The sequence below is a fragment of the Salvia miltiorrhiza genome, chromosome 2 (assembly GCF_028751815.1).
Source record: "Salvia miltiorrhiza cultivar Shanhuang (shh) chromosome 2, IMPLAD_Smil_shh, whole genome shotgun sequence".
Classification (NCBI taxonomy): Eukaryota; Viridiplantae; Streptophyta; class Magnoliopsida; order Lamiales; family Lamiaceae; genus Salvia; species Salvia miltiorrhiza.
The window spans coordinates 68,233,586-68,254,142 of NC_080388.1; the positions used below are offsets into that span (position 1 = coordinate 68,233,586).

The 20,557-nt window shown below is 33.9% G+C and overlaps 4 protein-coding genes across 4 annotated transcripts in view; 3 read left to right on the top strand and 1 right to left on the bottom strand.

Annotated features, from left to right (window-relative positions):
• The window catches only part of LOC131008566 (uncharacterized), a 590,934-nt gene that overhangs the window by 61,719 nt on the left and 508,658 nt on the right, over positions 1 to 20,557 (top strand). The window lies entirely within an intron of this gene.
• Positions 938 to 5,257, top strand: LOC131008582 (4-coumarate--CoA ligase 1-like). Its single transcript, XM_057935513.1, has 5 exons — positions 938 to 2,250; positions 3,420 to 3,618; positions 4,429 to 4,642; positions 4,737 to 4,839; positions 4,931 to 5,257. Exons 1-5 carry the CDS (start codon positions 1,258 to 1,260, stop codon positions 5,042 to 5,044), a joined length of 1,623 nt encoding a protein of 540 aa, XP_057791496.1. The 5' UTR covers positions 938 to 1,257; the 3' UTR covers positions 5,045 to 5,257.
• On the bottom strand, positions 12,655 to 13,653 carry LOC131008608 (ethylene-responsive transcription factor ERF115-like). The gene is made up of 2 exons (XM_057935546.1): positions 13,233 to 13,653; positions 12,655 to 13,141 (listed from the first exon to the last, which is right to left on the bottom strand). The coding sequence occupies exons 1-2, from the start codon at positions 13,360 to 13,362 to the stop codon at positions 12,759 to 12,761; spliced, it is 513 nt and encodes a 170-aa protein (XP_057791529.1). The 5' UTR covers positions 13,363 to 13,653; the 3' UTR covers positions 12,655 to 12,758.
• LOC131008589 (uncharacterized) lies at positions 17,452 to 20,218 on the top strand. Its single transcript, XM_057935520.1, has 2 exons — positions 17,452 to 17,864; positions 17,953 to 20,218. The coding sequence occupies exon 2, from the start codon at positions 18,477 to 18,479 to the stop codon at positions 19,752 to 19,754; it is 1,278 nt and encodes a 425-aa protein (XP_057791503.1). The 5' UTR covers positions 17,452 to 17,864; positions 17,953 to 18,476; the 3' UTR covers positions 19,755 to 20,218.

Sequence of the window (20,557 nt, forward strand, 5' to 3'; positions counted from 1 at the left end):
CTTTTTTATATTTTATTTTTGTTATTTTCATTTTCTTTTCTTTCTTTCCTTCTAAATTTTTTAATTTAACAATGATAAAACATTCGATATATATTAAATTAAAAATTAGAATAAGAGCTTTAATTTAATATATGTTATATTTGAAATAGAGTTAAAATAAAAATGTTATAGGAATTAAAAGTCTCAAACTTATTTCATTTTTATCTTTTGATTTTATTTTATTTATATGATTTTTATATTTACTTTTATATTTTTGTTTATTTCATTTGCTTTGTTTTAATTTTTTTTCTCAATTTTATTTTATCTTCTTTATCCCGAAAATCTGACAAAAAATATCTATAGTTTTTATATAATATATAAAAATACAGTTCTAATGGTAATATTTTTCCACCAATTTATATAACATTTTTTCACCAACATTTATCTTCTCTTTTTCTTCTCTTTTTTTGTGTGTGTTGATTATTTTCTAAAAATTGTCAAACCATCTTTAATTTGGAAAGTCATCACAAATGAATTTGAAATTAATAATTTATGGTAAGTTACAGTTTTAAAGAAAAACCTTTTTTTCCCTTCCCTCATAAAATTTAAAAGTAATATTTTTTCTATCTCATCTCTCCTAAATTTAACATACGATTTTTTTTTTTCACTTTGCTTCTCTTTCTGTATTAAACTTATGGGCTAATTTAATACTAATTTGGAGTGAGAGTCTGTGAGACATGAATGTAGTAATTCTCTATCGATATGTATGCATTAGATTAGGATATGAGGCAAATTTCACTATCTAGAGAAAGTAATGCCTACAAAAAAAAGAAAAAAAGAAGTAAAAAAGCAAAATATGCATATCCACAGTTCACGTTCACGTTGATGAATGAGTTATGAATATTGGATCTAACGACGTCGCCGTAGTAGGTAAAAGCGTCATCTTCCCAAATCCGACGTGTAATCATATTATGGAAAAGTCAATGTTCAAAATAACATCTTTACCTAACATACATGGGTCCCACCCACGCTTTCTCACCAACCACACTACAGAAATTTTCCCAAACTCAATTCCCTAATATACCCCTAAACAACCCAAAATCCCCACCAACTCCTCTTCCCTCCACCAACTCCTACCCATCAACCCCATATTTATACTCCAAATTGTTCACCCATCATCTTTAGGTTCAACTCTACAAAACTAAAGTTGATCCAAAAAAAATTCCAATTCCCTTCCCAAAAAAGAAAAAAGAAAAAAAATCCACTTCATTTCCAGCAATGGAGGTTCCCACGATGCCGGAAGAGATCGTATTCCGATCGAAGCTCCCCGACATATACATTCCGAAGCATCTCCCGTTACACTCATACTGCTTCGAGAACATCTCCAAGTTCAGCTCGCGGCCGTGCATTATCAACGGCGCGACGGGCGACGTGTACACGTACGAGGAGGTGGAGATGACGGCGCGCAAGGTGGCGTCGGGGCTGAGCCAGGTGGGCATCCAGCAGGGCGAGACGATCATGCTCCTCCTCCCCAACACGCCCGAGTACATCTTCGCATTCCTCGGCGCGTCCTACATAGGCGCGGTCTCCACCATGGCGAATCCCTTCTTCACCCCGGCCGAGGTGATCAAGCAGGCCAAGGCCTCCGCGGCCAAGCTCATCATCACGCAGGCGTGCTACGTGGACAAGGTGCGCGACTACGCGGCGGAGGCCGGGGCGAAGGTGGTGTGCATCGACGCGCCGCCGGCCGGGTGCCTGGCGTTCTCGGAGCTGACGGCGGCGGACGAGCGGGAGATGCCGGCTGTGAAGATACACCCGGAGGACGCGGTGGCGCTTCCGTATTCGTCAGGGACGACGGGGCTGCCGAAGGGGGTGATGCTGACGCACAAGGGGCTGGTGACGAGCGTGGCGCAGCAGGTGGACGGGGAGAACCCGAATTTGTATATCCACAGCGAGGACGTGATGCTGTGCGTGCTGCCGCTGTTTCATATATACTCGTTGAACTCGGTTTTGCTGTGCGGGCTGCGGGTCGGGGCGGCCATCCTCATCATGCAGAAGTTCGAGATCGTGCCGTTTCTCGAGCTGATGCAGAGGTACAAAGTCACGATTGGGCCCTTCGTGCCGCCCATAGTGCTGGCCATCGCCAAGAGCCCGCTCGTCGCCAAATACGACCTTTCCTCCGTGCGGATGGTCATGTCCGGCGCCGCGCCGCTCGGGAAGGAGCTCGAGGATTCTGTCAGGACCAAGTTTCCTAATGCAAAACTTGGACAGGTATTATTTCTTTGCTTTTTTCTTAAAATCAATCTCAATTAATAATTTTTTTATTTATATTTATATATCATTCGTCTCCTTTTAATAGACTACACTGACTTATTTGGACGTTCAATTTCAATAGGTCGTTAGCTAATTAAATGAAAATTTAATACATAACAAATATTCATACGTAACTCATTAGTATTATTGAAATGAGATGAAGGGAGGATGAGTAATGAGTTAGTAGGAGTATTATTTTGGTTGGATGCATGTGTCGAATCGTATGGGATCTAGTTTTTGGAATCAATGGAATACTTGATCAATTTTGAAAAGGTCAATTGGAAAGGGTCAATCTCGAGTTTGCACTCGCGGAAACGTTCCACAAAAGTTATTTTGTCGATAGGAATTTAAATAAGTTATGACGGATAATTAAAGAAGAAAAAGTTTATTAATTCCAACATTAAAATAGAAATCTTTTAGAGGGAGAATCAACGGTTATAATTACAGGGTAATGATTGCAACATTACACCTTACATTCTAATTAATATTAATACGATCTTTTTTTTTTTTGATCAGAAAAAAGAAGTATTATATAGAAACAATGGCACCAGCAGTGCCAAAAAAACAGTCAACAATGAAATTAATACGATCTGATCAACTATATTTAACATGTCATTAGATACACGGAACTATGTACGAAATAAAATATGATTATTTATCTTATGAGAATTATATTTATATGTACTATTTTGATTAGCAAAAATGTCATGTGATTTTTTGTATTCAAGAAAGAGAAAAGGCCAGCTTTGTATGTGTGTGTGTGTGTATTATTAATTATTTTTAGGGTATTACTAATTTATTATTGACAGCGATATTCTATCGTATATTAATGGTCAACACAGTACACACTTACCTGGCGTTTTATGAAGACAAAAATCCCTTTTCATTTCATACAAAAATGGCCGTCACGACTAACTCAATGCTTATAGTATTATTTATTGGTGCACGCGGTAGTGTGACATGCTGGAAAATTTCCAAGATCATTCAAGTTTTGACTTTGAGATTAATTGTTGGCACATTGTCACATGTTTTTTGTATAAACTAATATTAGTATATTACTAGCTACCTAATTATATATTATTGAAGAAAAATAAGAGAGAGTATTAAATATTGGATGGAAAATGTAGGGGTATGGGATGACTGAAGCAGGGCCAGTGCTATCGATGTGCCTAGCGTTTGCAAAAGAGCCATTTGAGATAAAATCAGGAGCATGTGGAACTGTTGTTAGAAATGCTGAAATGAAAATCATTGATCCTCAAACTGGTGTTTCTCTTGGGCGTAATCAATCCGGAGAGATTTGCATTAGAGGAGACCAGATTATGAAAGGTATTAACCATTTTAAGTTCCTACTTTTTCATCATATTTAATATATATACCCATGGAAATTAAATACATACTTGCCAATAAGTCTATATGTTGTATATATATGGTAGGTTAGGAATTGGTATGAATAAAAAACAAGTAATAAGGAAATCTAACCTAACTTAATTAGAAAGTAGGGGATGGTGGAAGTGGCTTATCTAACAATGAAGCACCAAAATGTGCAGATATATATATTAGTAGAGATAGGCATATGTGATATATATAGTGCTATTTAATTACCTTGCTCACCAACTTTTTTCCATGGTTTATACATTAGTAAATGCGTCTCTCTTATCCAAAAAAATTTCAAAAGTTTGGTGGTTGAAAGGAAGACACTTTATAACTTCTTTCTTTTCTTACATTTTCTTGTTTTATTTTGGAAATATGTCTCGTACGTATAAATTTATAATGTTATCGGTGTCATAGTCGAACATGACGTATAAAACAAAAATCTAATGTATCTAACATTTTGAGTAAATGTATGTAAAATGGAGGAACTTGATGCATAGTGGAAGGGAAAAAGTATTTATAAAATTAGGTATATTGCTTACCTAACATGGATATAAAAGAAAAGATCGGGACTTTGAGAAATCATACATATATTCGTAACTCTTAATTTCCTAATGTTCTAGCTCCCCATATCATTATGATCACTTCAATAAATATACATTAAAAGTGTTAGAAGCACGCCTCTAAATATTATAGATTATTTACATAGTAAATTAATAAATATAGTCAATTAAATTTATTTAATGAAAATTGATGTCGATCTAGGTTATCTGAACGACCCAGAGTCAACAAAGAACACCATAGACGAAGACGGGTGGCTGCACACTGGCGACATCGGATTCATTGATGCCGACGACGAGCTCTTCATCGTGGACCGATTGAAGGAAATTATAAAATACAAAGGGTTCCAAGTTGCGCCAGCTGAAATCGAAGCCCTCCTCCTCAATAATCCATACATCTCCGACGCTGCAGTTGTCTCGTTAGTCACTATTTCATTATAAAATTAGACAAAAGAGTATTAATTTAATTATAAGATTAGTCATAATTAATAAAATTTTGTTATTCTTTCGCAGAATGCAAGATGAGCAAGCTGGAGAAGTCCCAGTTGCTTTCGTGGTGAGATCGAATGGTTCTACAATCACTGAGGATGAAATCAAGCAATTTATCTCGAAACAGGTAAGATATTATTCTTCCATATCAAATTTATTGAATTTTTTTTCTTAACAATCGACATAGATTTTGAAATGCTCTTTTGATGCATGAACAGGTTATCTTCTACAAGAGAATAAATCGTGTATTTTTCATTGATGCAATTCCCAAGTCTCCATCAGGAAAAATATTGAGAAAGGATTTGAGAGCAAGATTAGCAGCTGCAGTCTAAAATTATCAATGAAAAAGATCTATCCATTATATAATTTCTTTCAGCCTTGATTTTTTTTTTAATTCACACAATATGGAAATTTAAAGACCAATGCTTGTATATTACTTGTGGATGTTGAGGTTTAAAATTTGTTGTGGGAACAAGATCATTGAAGAAATATCATGGCAATACTACAACAGGGGCCATATATATATATAAATGTTTCTTTATTTATTTCTCTCCACGGCTCTTTGTATCGTAACTTTTTTACTAAGAATTATATAGTCCAATTGCAACATCAATTTATATATATATATAGAGAGAGGGGAACGCTCAAATGAGACCCCCTATTTTTAGTGAGATTTAGACATGATCTCATGCGTTTATTTTATCAATCCTATAACTGATATTGTACTTAGATGGCGAATTTTTTCTCAGGGTTCGAATCCTGGATGGAGCGAAATATTTTAAATTTCGTTATTCATCAGTATATATTGCCTTGTTCATCAGTATATATGTCTTATTCATTGAAAAATAAGGGTCTCAGTGTCATGAAAAATAAGGGTCTCATTGGAGCGCACCCCTATATATATACCTGCTCGGCGCGAGGGACAAGGATCCTGTTGGGCATCTCTTCCTTGAGGAATCAGGCAACACTTTGAAGCTCTTCATCGAGATTTTGTATCCAAACTCGCTAGGGATCTCAAGCTCGCATGTTGTCCTCTATTTAGTACTCCCTTCGTCCCATTATTTTTTGGCACAAAAATTAAGAAATGTAAATAAATAAAATGAGTTGGTGAAAATTATTTAAATATTAGGTATAAAGAGAGAATATGTTGCCAAAAAAGAAATGAGACATTTATAATGAGACATCTCATTATGGAAAGTGAGACATTTGTAATAAGACAGAGGGGGTAGTAGGTTTAGCTAAATTATATATTCATACACATCTCAAATCATTAAAAATAAATTTACTATTTATTCTCATCACAAACACATATAGTAATATACTCTGATTATTGACATATTTAAATTTATAAAATATCTATATAATAAAATAAAATTTATAATAATAATTAGTTATCTCAATAAAATTTCAAAAGTCACAAAACAAACATTAACAATGTATTGAGGATTTTAAGATAAATTTGAAGAGAATGTGAGGGATATGCCGCATAGGACTCCAATAAAGGAGAGAATATGACTAGCTACAATCATATGATTTGATGACTAGTGTCAATCATTTATAAGTTGTTGACTACAACAAAGCACAACGATCAAGCCCAGAGTTCAACCATTTAAACCCATTTAAAATGTATATATTCATGTATGTCCTAAACTCAGATTAATTACCTTAATCCATTTAAAGTTTTTAAATAAATATCTTAATAAAATCAAACATTACAAAATAAACATTAAAAAAATAATACTTCATCCGTCCGCCAAAAATGGGGCACAATTATTATATCGGACATCCGCAAAGAGTGTACCACTTTCCTTATAAGGAAATGATCCCACTATCCACTTTAATCTTTTAACCTTACAAACACTCTTTATTTATAAAAATACTCACTCCAAATTCAATATCAACCACATATCTTATAAAGTGGTGGGACCCTTTCTCCACTACATTAAAATCATCACCAATTTTATTAAATTCCGTGCCCAACTAAAGTGCCCCACTTTTGACGGACGGAAGGAGTATAAGAGTAAAAAGGATTTAAAAATAGAAAAAAGTCCACGTTGACTTGTAGTAATAGTTATATGTCTCAATAGTCAATACATATTCAAATATCACAAAATAAAAGTGATTTTATCCATACTCATTCAAAATAATTTTTAAAAGTGATTTAATTATTGATTCTCATTCAAAACTTGTAATTCAATGCGTGTTAATTACTCAAATATATTTAAATTTATAAATATAAGTTGATTATTTGTCACAATACATATCTAAAAAATATGTATTAATAATAAATAATTTAAATGACGAATGATTTAAAAATGGAGAAAATTTCATGTAAACATGTCAATAGATGTTGAGATCTACCTAGAATGTATACTTATACCCGTCCAAATTTAAATAACCATTTAAATTTATAAATATGATAATTGATTATTCGTCTTAATATAATCGAACATAACAGAGTTATATGCCTTAATAATACATAGTATAAATAATAATAATAAAAAAATTAAAAAAAGAGAAAATTAAATATAGGCACGCCGATTAGTATTCGGACGCCTTTAAAATTTATGCATTTGTACTTGTCCAAACTCGATTAAAATGTGATTTTATTACTAATCTATCTCCGGATGCAACCAAATTTTTCTGAGAGTTTATTAGCATCACACACACACACCTATATATATATATTAACAATGATATTTTTTCATGAGTTTACTACATTTTATTACTTACTAGTTCCATTACAATTAATATCCACGCATTCTTGCCAAAATAGAAAAATATCCACGAATTATTTAGTAGCATCACATCACAATTAGAATTAGATGCTAAATATATATTTAATATATATAAATATTAATTAATTTATGTTTTTTAACGTCTTTATTGATTGATTAATAAATAAATGTTTATTTTAACTATAATTTAGAGTTAAGAAAATATAAAACAGAGAATGACTGTAAATGAAGGAAATTTGAGAAAAAAACAAATGGTGAAATGTTAGATTCCTATGTAGAAAAGAGATTTTTCCCCCCTATATAAGATATTAGGCCCAATTGTAAAGATTTGTTTGGTTGACATGTAGTATTCGTGAATGGCCCAATTCTAATAGTGAATATTGTGCGCCCAAAGATCCATTGTTAGGTTTGCGTTTAGTAGCATATAATCATACGGGCCCAATTTTTACATCTAGTCATACGGGTTCAAATTTTATACTACTCCATTCGTCCTATTATAAATAATTACAATATAAAATTTTTGGATACCCGAATTAAGAAGAAAGTATAAATTAGCTAAAATTTTTAGGGTTAATATTATTTATAAAACATGTCATGTATAGCGGGTCAACTCAAAACAAAATACAAATTATTTTTAATAGGACAAAAAAAGTTGAATATTGTGCGGGTGTGAGAGGAAGTCGGTGTACGGGTGTGTGATGGAGGCAAAGTAAACCCTCAGCATATTTGGAACATTCGATTTAGTAGAGTATGATGAAGTCAACAAAAGACACGAAATTGGTAAGACGCGCAGAATTCAGATATAAAGACGGCAGGCCGAATTCAACGACCTTTTTCATTTCTTCATTTTCACACACTATATACTTCATATATATCTCATCAAACAAACTAAAATTTAATTAAGTAAACAACCTCTTTTTGCTGCATCATTAACCATTTTTTTCCTTCTATATCACTATTGCTTTACTCAAGCTTTCGAAGTTCGAACTGCCAACGAGCATCTGAATTAGCTTCCCAGGCGAGTCTCTCTCTCTTCTCTCTCTCTCATTGATGGATGTATACTTTGCTTCGTTTTGAAGCACAAAAGTACTATCTGGTTACATGTTTAGATATGATGTTATAGAGATGGGAATAATGAGCTATATATGTTATTCAAAGCTTATAGAGTTCGATTATTATGGGAATTCTATATTTTTTGTGAGAATGTAAAAATAACATATACTAGAACTATTATATTATTTGTAATGAAATTTACTGCATTATCCAAATATGGGTGTGGAGGCTTCTTGATTTGCAGAATATTGTAAAGAGTTTACAATTTTTTACTCATGTGGAAAAGGATGATTACTGTCTGTTGACAACCAGGAAAATAAAATAAAATGCATCTTGGGCAATATATAGTAGGCTTCACAATTATCACAAGTGTTATACGATATCTAACTAGAATGGTACTAGTTGAATTAGGTGCCGGGAAGATGAATTAATAATTAATATATATGGTGTATATATGTTTTAAAAGCTCTTTGGATGTGCACTTGCTGGTCGATTTGGAAGCAAAGAAATTCTAGCCGTTTCGAAGGTAAGGTTCAGTCTGTTGATTGCTTGGTGTCGGAGGTCAAAGCTCGATGCTGGACTTGGTTTTGTGTTTTTAAGATTGCTGGGTCTGTCAGTAACTTTGAAGAATGGTGTTCTCCGGGTTTACTTGCTAAACTCATGTAGCTCCTTCTTTTCGGCATCTCTGGTGCCCTAATGAAATCTTTTTCTTATAAAAAAAAATATGGTGTATATATGTGATGGGTTAGTGTAAAGTTAATGTTTAAGATCAAATTAATATTTTAAGTTTTGAGTCCATCTTGTATGATTTTTAATTTCTTTTGTCACCTCAACAAAAAATAAATAATTAATTAATTCATTGAAAAGGTTCGTGTTATGCGTGTGTATCCTTGGCCACTTTTTCATATATTCATACTATTCTTACTTATTGTATAAATTTTGGCATTCAATAAGATTTTTTTTTTCGTATTTTAAATCCATTAAAATGTAATACCATTCCCTTAACTGTAGTACCCCTATAACCGCATAATATTAAACATAAAACTACATATATTACACACGCGAACACACACACATATATATAATGCAATTTTCAAAAGATGCATGATTATACTGCATTACTTTATATAAAAAAATAAAGTTATATGGACACTATGATACTATCTGAGGAAATGGTACCACATTATCTGGCCCTATATATGTATGCAATTTTTTTATTTAGATTTATAAATTTGTAGGTGTCTAATATCATATCATATGCTCCTTTGTTGGCGTGCATGTGTATATTCATAAGAATGCATAAATAATTTTGCACGATAACATAGTTTGCAATAAACTGGTTGGCTTGGTTTATTCAGGTTCGAGTACCTCCATACTATTTTTAGATTTGTTATTTTGAATTATTTGTTCTTTCACCAAAAATGTGAAACATGGTTGACTTCTAGAAAGCACAGACTGCCGAATTTGTGTTTAGTCCTTCTGAAGCATCTTTTAATTAATGCTTTAAGGTTATTTGAGAGTTTATACTGCTGCATCAAATAAAATGTTTTTAGAGCTTATAGTAGCATATTTTTTAGAAGTTATTTGGGTATATATTAGATGATTAAGCTTAATGCTAAGACACCCAATAGTAAAGGCACTGTAAATATAATTAATGACTAAAAGATTAAGGCCTTATTTAATTAGTAGGTATCATCGAAAAGTAATTTGATTTTTTCTTTATATATTTAAATATTTGATTCGTCAGTTTCTATCTACATAGAAAAGTAAAAAAACATTAAAAAAAAAAAACTCTCTCTGTCCCTCAAATAACTTCATAACTTTCTTTTTTGAGCCGTTAAAAAAAAATCATTTTATTTTGAATTATAATAATACCATTAAGGCCTTATTTAATTAGTAGGTATCATCGAAAAGTAATTTGATTTTTTCTTTATATATTTAAATATTTGATTCGTCAGTTTCTATCTACATAGAAAAGTAAAAAAAACATTAAAAAAAAAAACTCTCTCTGTCCCTTAAATAACTTCATAACTTTCTTTTTTGAGCCGTTAAAAAAAATCATTTTATTTTGAATTATAATAATACCACATTTATCTTTACTTTTTCACTACTCTCAATATCTCATTTATTATTATTTTTCACTTTTTACCTTTTCGTCTGCCTCTCACTTCTAGAAAGTTATTTGGGAAACGAGGGAGTATTTGATAATAATTTAGTCATAATTTTAAGTTAGTAGTAAATCATTAATAAATTATTTTAACCATTAGAAAGCAAAATTCCCAAACCATGAAAAATACATGTGTGCCAATGTGGATTAAAAGATGTTGTTTCACGTGAATATACAATGGTTTAGCTTGATAATGTAGTTTTGTGATAGATTTTTATTGGGCTAAAATTATCAAAAAAATAAAATAATATATAGGTCTAACTCATGCACAAAATAAGAACTCCATCCGTTCCAATTTAATAGATTATATTTCCTTATTTTGACGTCTTATTTCAATAGGTCATTTTCTAAAATAGAAAATTAATAAATAATTACAACACTCTCATATAACTCATTATTTATATAAAATCGTAGCCCACAAATAATTATTTCACTTAATAAAAAATATCTTAATTTATCTCTCATACTTTAATAATAATAATAATAATAATAATAATAATAATAATAATAATAATAATAATAATAATAATAATAATAATAATAATTCATCATTATTATTATTATTGAAAATTAAAAGTATCCATTATCATAGTAAATATGCAAAATTACTCACTATTATAAAAATATGCAGAATCGACAAGATAACCTTTAAAATGTGTGTTTCTCTATTATATATGATGTCTCCCCTACCACTCCATTAATCAAATGGAAATTGTTGGTGAAAACTTAGAGGGTGTTTGGCTAAACTTATAAGCTCCTCAAAATAGCTTACAAGATGTTTAGGAGTTTAGAGCATTCGCATTGGGGTTACATGATAGTTTACATGATAGCCTACTTGATGGGGGAGGACTACATTGAGTAAAGAGGCCGCATTGGGGTTACATGATAGCCTACATGATTTTTTTAGTTTTATTTTTTCCATTTAAGTTTAATTGTATAAATTTAAATCACACAATTTACTTCAAGTTTATTTTTCTTCGATTTTCTCTCTCTAAAAAAATATTTCTCTCTCTAGCTTATAAGTTCAATTATCCAAATACTTTGACAACTTATAAGCTCTTAAAAATTACATCTTATAAGCTCTTGAAACATCTTATAAGCTCCAAGAGCTTATAAGATCTTTGAAATAAGCTTAGCCAAACACCATCTTACTTTGCAACAGAAATTTTACTTTTGTCCATCTTCTGTCTGTTATGGTAACGATTACCAGGAACCTCCTTTGATGTTATTTCTGAAGTCTAATGTAGAGAAAGGCTTCATGTTTTTCCTTTTCTTGTTAATTTTCTATAATATGAAACCTTTTTTTCTTAAAAAAACTGGAACTTGCTCCAACCTTAATTTATAAGCTCCTATCTTTTCTTTAGATCTTAATTATTCTCAAATTAAATGGTTAATTGGCACTCAGATTATATATGCTCTCAAAAATAAAAATGAGAAAAGCTTAAAGGGTACTCACTACTCACTCATGAAACGACCAAGTAGCTTGGTCCTACTTTATAGGGGGTAACTCATTTGGCATTAAGTTAAAGGAATTAATTAAAGCTTAACTAAGCCTGCATTATTCTAGGCTTGGCCCCTAGCTAACTGCTATATATCCGTAGCAAGGTAGATCATAATGCAATCAATTCTACTTTCTACATATCAAAATTACCTTTATACAAGGATAGGCTTTGCACGTAGTAATATAAATCTAATACTACATATTCAATAACATAGAATCTTAATACATACGATCCTTAATTAATTAAGATTAATTTAAAACCTTTTATGTACACAGAGAGCATCGATCTCGTCTTAATTAGAACAACGCATTCAAATTTAAACTCAAATTCGTGATATATCCATATTACTAATGATCAGAAAGAAGAGTAGGCAAAAAACAAACCCTCCACAGAATATTATATTAGAGTTTCATATGAAAAATCCATATATAATTCTGAACCTGATCAAATTAGTCAGAAAAATGCAGTATACATAACATATATTTGATAGACTCAAAAGTCATTCATTAAACCATAAACTTGAGATGAGAAGACAAAGTTGCGATATATATATATATATATTAATTCCTCAAAATTAAAGAAATACCTAGTTCCTTATCCTCTTGCATCCGGATTCTTCCCAATTTTCCTGTGGAGGTATAGTCGTAGGCGATCCTCCACCGTGATGGTGCGAAGTTTGATGGTGACTGCGAAGAAGATGATCCTGGTTGATGTCATTTTGTGTTGTTAGATACGCAAATTGAGTTCTTCCCTGAACCCTTTCGGGGAAGTTGAGCTTTGCCTTGTGGCCTTTAAACCTAAGCGCCGCGTCGTCGTAGGCGAGGGCCGCAGCCTCCGCGGAGTCGAAGGTGCCCAGCCACACTCTCGCCGCCTTGTTCGGATCGCGAATCTCCGCCGCCCATTTCCCCCACGGCCGCTGACGGACTCCTCTGTAGTGTCTCATCCTTTGATCATTAATTGCACAGTTTTCTACATACGATGGATCATTCGATTTCCATGTGGCTAGCTGATTAGTTTTTTGCATTAATTAATTGTTTAGATTAAAAATATAGAAACTGACCTTGTTGTTGTGTGTGTGTGCAGCCGAGAACACGAGAGAGGGCGGTGACGATGGAAGCCATGTCTAGGTGTGATCTAGCCGGTGAGTAAAAGGAATGCTCCTCCGGTGAAAGGGGCCTCTTCCCATGCATTGGATCCTCAACACCACGACGTGTACGCTAAGAATTAATTTGAGGGCACGACTAAGGTCGTCTCACCATCATTTTTATCTTCACAAATTTCTAGGGTTTTCTGTCACATGTTTGAATAAGTGTAAACTGATTGTGAGTGACGTAAATGGGTCCTTTCGGTCATTGTGTTGTGTATTATCTAATTTTGTAAGTATATATGTATAAGGGCTTATAAAATGCTTTAATTGCATGGTGTATGAATTTCTAGGGCTCACACTTTCGAATATATCACATGGCTACTTAACTAGTATATAAAACAATTTACCTTATTTATCATGTTAATGTTGGAATAAATGGCTTAATTAGTCCATAATTACTTTGTAATTAATGGAATTAAATGGTATATTTGGAATCTACATTTTGAGTAGATTAATTTGGTATATTTACTTGTTCAAATCTATTAAGAATTGAATGAGTAATTAAATGTCAAAAGATAGCCATTGAAAATGGAAATGTGGAGTGTCATCCCACATTGGAAAAATAAGGAAGTTGAAAGCTATTTATAAAGTGCTCTCCACCATAAAGGAACAAACAAGTGTGCTTCTCTATGGTGGACCATATGGTGCACCCAAGTAGGTTTTGACTTAGCCTTTTAGGGCTAAAACTCAAATTCCTACGAGGAAGGTGCGAACCTTCCGAGGCCGTGCACGTCGCACTTGTCGCAAGGGCGCTTTGTAGGCGCACTTCGCTCGTTCGCGTCGTCGCGAGGATTTGAGGAGCCTTTAGTTTTGAAAAATGAAACGGTGACTCGTGTGACGTGGCGGGGGTGGTTGGCTCGCACCCCTTTGACCGAACCAATGCGATGGTTCGGACCATTGCTTGGTTCGAACAGACACCCCCTGGCAGACACCTCTTCATAACACCCTTCCTTCTCCTATAAATACAGCCCTGCAGAATGAGGTCTCGTACTCATTAAAACCGTTGTATCTTGGGGACATTTACCATCGAACCGTGTGTACTGTGCGGGGCAATTTTGTCATACGGAGAAAGAGTCCAACTCTTGCGGGGCAATTTTGTCATACGGAGAAAGAGTCCAACTCTTGCCTCGGTTCCTACATTCTCGTCGTTATTCTGTCCACATTTCTACACCCGTCGATAACAGTTAATATTTCTTCAATATTCAAACTAACTCAAATCATTAATTAATTATTTCACCTCTTCTCCATCATACCTCGGAGTTGACTCCATTGTGACCAACAAAATTTGAGCATAGAGAGTAGATGAGTGATAGTTTTTTAACGTGATTTTTTATTAATTGATTATGATCATTTCATTTCTTTCTCTCGATTTTACATGATTAATTGCATTAAGTTTGAGAACACGATATCATAACTAATGCTTGAATTAAAACATTAATTAAATATAGAACACGTACATTTCTCTCAGTCGTGGCACACCAACTCCCCAAGCTTCATGCCCAAATGAGCTACGATGGTGAAAGAGCAAGTTCTCACCAACACCTATCAGATGTCCTCCTCCAAGGCACAGGCCATCAAGACCAACTGCGGCAACCAGACCTTCTTGCTCTCTCCCGCTCCCCATGCCGGCAAGCACTATTGAGCTCCCTGCTTTTTTTTTTTTCTTTTAAATGGTTGCCAACATGTTTTCAATAATAAAAGAAATGGTTCTTATAAAAATCGAGTTGATCGAACCAAAAATTTGCAATTCGATTTAGTTCAAGTTTGATCTTACAAACGATTTGGTTCAGGTTGAAATTTTAGGGCCAATTCGGGTTCGGTGCCTGAACTATCAAATGCTCACCCTTAATATGAGGACAATAATTTTGCATGTAATTCACAATTTATTCACTACGTACAAGAGTAGATTTAAGCTAATATTGTGATTGTTTTAGAAAAAAGTGAGCCTTTGTGTGATTGACTTATTTGAGCTTGTTTGAATTCATAAATCCATCGAAATCAAAGCTTCAGGATATATACTCTTCATATTTGAATCTCTTTTAAGTCTCTACATTTTATTTTAATTTGCATGCTTTAGTTATAAAATTACATTTGAATCCCAAAGTCTAGATAAAGGAAAACAACTGGAGTAGTAGTCATTCCTAGCATTCTCTATCAATTCAACCTTGTTTCACTATGTTATAACATCCGCATAGTTAGAGTTTTAGAGCATCCACAATGATTGAATAAGGAGCTTACTTGATAAAAGGAGGGACCACTATATATAAGTAAGGAAGCCCTCATTCTCTTACTCTATTTTTTTAGTTTTGATTTTTGTATTTTTAATTTAACTTTAATTGCACAAATTTAAATAACACAATTACTTCAAATTAAAATTACATTAATTTAAATTACTAAAATTTAAATATAAATTTAAAATTTTTAAAAAATTACAATAAAAAATACAAGCCCAAATATTTTCAGTTTTTCTTTATTACGAGCCCAAATATTTTTAGCCCAATTATAATTTTCAATTAAAACTAATTTAAAATAGAAGCCCAAATATTTTAACCCAATATAATTTTAAAAACCTAAACTACTCATTTAACATATCTCCTACTCCTGCGCAACTGCTTCATCTTCACTTTTTCCTCCTCCTTCAATGGTGCCGCAACTTTCAGGTAATGTTCAATTGTTTTACTTTATTCTTTTATTTTTTTTTCTGTGCGTGTACCATACGCATAGAGGAAAAAAGCGAACAAGTCTTACTCATTTTTTCGAGTAATACTCGAGTAAGTAGAGTGTCATAGTGGGCTTACTCGATCTCTCCCTTACTCGAGTAAGGGAGAACGAGTCACCACTGTGGATGCTCTTATAATGTGTTTAATAAATTAACGAACAATTTTTAATTCTCAACAAATAGAAGATTCTCACTAGATCTGATCTCATCTCAAATTTGGATAAGATTAATAGATTTGATAGGTGATTAAGAGGGTGTTTGGTTGATATTATCACCTCTTTAAAATACTCCCTCCGTCCCGCCCAAGATGTTACATATTCTTTTTCGGGCCATTCCAAAGAAGATGCTACATTTCTATATTTAACAAAAATAAAGAATTTTAAACACTTAATTAACACTAATTAAGTATTTCTTTATTACCTCTCTATCCTACTTTATCACTTTATTACATTCTCTTTCTTATTTTATCACTTTATTACTTTCTCTATCCTACTTTATCACTTTATTATTACACTTAAAACATTAATCTACAACTCCTTAAATCCCGTGCCGAAAAATAAATGTAGCGTCTTGGCCGGACGGAGGGAGTAATTTATAAGTTATTTAGAAGCTTATAAGCTCATTCAAAGTGTTTGGCAAAATAATAAGCTCTTAAAGAGTTTATAAGCAGTAAAAATAAGCTTTAAGAGCTTATAAGCTCCCCAAAAAATAAGTTCCTCTATTCCAACTAATTTTCTCATTATTTTAACCGATACTTTTACAAAAATAGCTCAACTATGATTTTTTATTTTCACTATATATGATTATAATTTTATCTTTTTTCAATTTTCTTTCTCTAATAAAAATTCTCTCTTTTTAACTAAAAATTATCTCTCTAGCTTATAAGCTCAATTATTCAAACACTTTGTTAACTTATAAGCTTTTAAGAAACTACATCTTATAAGCTTCAAACTTTTTAAAATAAATTTAGCCAAACTAATTCACACTTATTTGAATGGTTAAATACAAGTCGGATTATCAATCACGATTTCAATCATACAAATTAAACAATTGATTAATATGTAGTATTATTTTATCAATCATACTGTACGAGTCAAACCAAATGCCCCTCCTATGAATTTCGTAAGAGCAATGATTTATTCGATAACAACGATCTGCTAGGTCGACAAAATTTGATTCATGTCTAAATGACGATTTAATCTACAAACAAGGACATTATGAATGATGAATGAACTTATTACGAACAAAATTTATTTTTATTACAAAGCTTGAAGTGTTTGTTGTCACTTTTCTCAATAGCTAGTAATCAGGCAATTATAGTTCAACGCCGATAGAGCGCGTGGAGTCCGACGACCTTCTATTATCAGAAATTCATATTGCCACACTCATTTCCCATCTGCCAGAGTAAGGTACAACTCTTCAGCACGGAGTATCACATATTGAGGTCATACTCTGTGCCTAAATTGTTGTACTCTTGAATAAAATTAGACAAAATAATTTACTTTCTAATCAAATAGGATACGAGAAAGAGAGGAGAGAGAGAGAGCGAGGAGAGAAGCGGAGCGCGATCAGAGAGAAAAACAAAGAAAAGGGGTCTTCAAATTTTTGATTCAGGAAATTTTCTGTGGGGAAGATAAAGATAGTGAAATAGAAATGTGAAGCAAAGATTTTTGAAGGGATAAGAAGCAATGGCAGGAGAAACTACATGGGTTTCAGAGGAGAAGTGTGAAGAGAAAGAGAAGAAAGAAAAATAAAGCTGAGAGTGTTATTGTTGTGATGATAATTTTTTTTTGTTCCTGAATCTAAATTGTGGGAGCTCCAATAAGGTCAGCCCATTAATATTCTGGTTTGTGTGAGCTCATTTTTTTCTTCAAGTCTGAATCTTTACGTTCTTTTGATTCATTATTTTTCCAGTTCAATTTTGAGCATAAAAATTTGAACTTGAAGTTGGAAATTCAAGCTTGAATCTTCGATTGAGGGAGTGGCATTTTGGGTGTGGTGGGATTTTAGGATATTGTTGAATTGTGGTGGTTTACTTAGAGTTGCAGGGAGGTATCTAAATTTTGATTTTGAGATTTAGGTCAATAAAAGGTTTTCTTTTGTATCATAGTATAGAATTTGGGTTCACGCTGAAGAATTTGAAATATCTGAAGTTTGGGTTTTTGGAGGGAGAGTCGGTTTTAATTGAAAATTGGGATCTCATGGTATGCACTCACTCTCCAATTGTCGTTGTATATAAATGTTGAGGTGTTGGAGATGGGTTGTGGTTTGACATTTTTAGGGTTATTAGAAAGGTGAATGCTTATAAACTGGTTTTTGGGAGATGGAGTATAATGACCCCAGTTTACTCCAGTGTTCTGTATCGTCGCTTTGGTAGCTTGTATTTTCGTTTTTATGGATTTTTAGTGTGGTGAAAGAGGAGAGAGAGCTGCAGAGAGATGCAACCGCCTCATCAGCGTTCGCGGATCAATCTTGATGAGTTGAGAGCTCAGATAGTAAAGAAACTTGGGCCTGAAGGGTCCAAGCAGTACTTTTACTACTTACAGAGATTCTTGAATTTGAAACTGAGTAAGGTTGAGTTCAACAAACTATGTCTGAGAGTTCTTGGACGGGAGAATATTCCGCTCCACAACCAGCTTATTCGTTCGATACTTAGAAATGCTTGTTGTGCAAAGTCCCCACCTCCGGCATGTCATAAGGATGATGCTTCGAAACATGGTATGCATGTTGGTAGCCAGGAGATCTGTTCTGATGGTTACCAGCAAAACGGGTCCCACATTGGCACGGCTCAGGCTTCTAGTTCACCAGGTTTGTCAAATGGAGGTGACATGCTACCAGTTTCACCCAAAAAAACTAGATCTTGTTTCCGTGATAGGAGAACTGGGGACCGCCGAAGTGCTCTTGGACCAAATGGAAAGACTAGTTTTCCTCCTCAGGTGGCTGCTGCCGCTCAGCCTATAATGGAGAATGGGGATTTGAATCCACCTGATACTGGGATGCTGGTGCAACGAGCAGAGGATGAAAGAGAGAACTTGGCATCCCACCATGCTAAAATGCTGACAGTGAGGAGATCACCAGATGACCTGGCAGGTGTGTATAGCAAGGAGCAGATGCAATTGGTAGGTAGACATGATAGGAAAGAGGCTTCTTCTAGGAGTCCACTTCAAGCACCCCTCGGGGTTCCTTTGTGTACAGTTAGCATCGGTGGGGCTTGCAGAGCTCTGCCTGCTGCAAGCAGCTGTAGATCTATTGGCACGTTCGACGATGGCACTTTGTTGGACAGCCATGTATTGACGGACCGAGTGGAACACATTGCTTTAGCACAGGGTCTAAAAGGAGTGTCAGTGGACTGTGCCAACATACTGAACCATGGGTTAGATTCTTACATCAAGGGATTACTTAGGTCTTGCATTGAACTCGTCGGAGCAAGGTCGGGGCATGAGTCGACAAAGAATAGTGCCCACAAGAGCCACACTCCCACGAAGCTAGTTAATGGTGTCAAACCAGGTCATCAGTATCATATGCCAAATAGTAGCGCACATCAGAATCAGATGCTGAATAATGGTGCAGATCAGTATCAGATGCAAGAACAGAGGGTCGTTCCCCAAATTTCGTTGCAGGAATTTAGAGTTGCTATGGAGCTGAATCCACGGCAACTTGGCGAGGACTGGCCATTGTTACTAGAGAAAATATGTACACATGCATTTGAAGAATAACAGAGAGCCTACAGTTCTTGCTTCCCAGTTGAGTGAATTGGTCCGTGCTGGATCAAAAGGCATGTTTCTTCTCACTTTGGTGTCACTTTAATTTCTCCTGTTCATAGCCTTTGGAACCAGCATAGATATCTTAAAGTTCAATTCCAAGATAATAGAGGACCAAACCAGGGAATTTTTATTCCACATGCTTTCTTGAATTGGGAGAGCCCATCATCAGCAACTATTCAGATGAGAAGAATGCCGCGAATCAGGTTGCGCTGTTGTATGATTAGCATTATCCCGACTTATAATTTTTTTCTTTTATCCTGTAATTTACAGCCAAATGAGAAATTCTAGAACAGTTTTGCAGGAATAATTTATTTAGTTCTCGTCAAAGGGTGGGATTTTGTGATGCAATAGACAAGTTCATGTACCTTCACCACCAATAGTGGTTGGAATTTAATATTAACAACACGATTAACCAATTGCAGTTATGTTCTTTTGTTTTTTTCTTATATTTAGCACCATCTTAGTTACTAGTCTTGATATGTTTAAATCTGGCTCTCAGAGGACAACTTGCCTAGCATTGCATTTGCTGGAAGTGTCTATGAGAAGACTGCTTTAGTTCATCATTGCATTTAACCGGTTTACCAAGCTCTGTTTTACTAATTGGTGGAAAGGTCCTTGTGTAATTGTTAATTTGGTAAATTTTTATGTATTTTTATTAGATTCTTAATTTGTAGCATAGTGATAAGTTACTTAATATTTATTTTAAATCATTATCTTATGAGCGGTGGTGAATTGTGATTTACTTGTCTTGTATG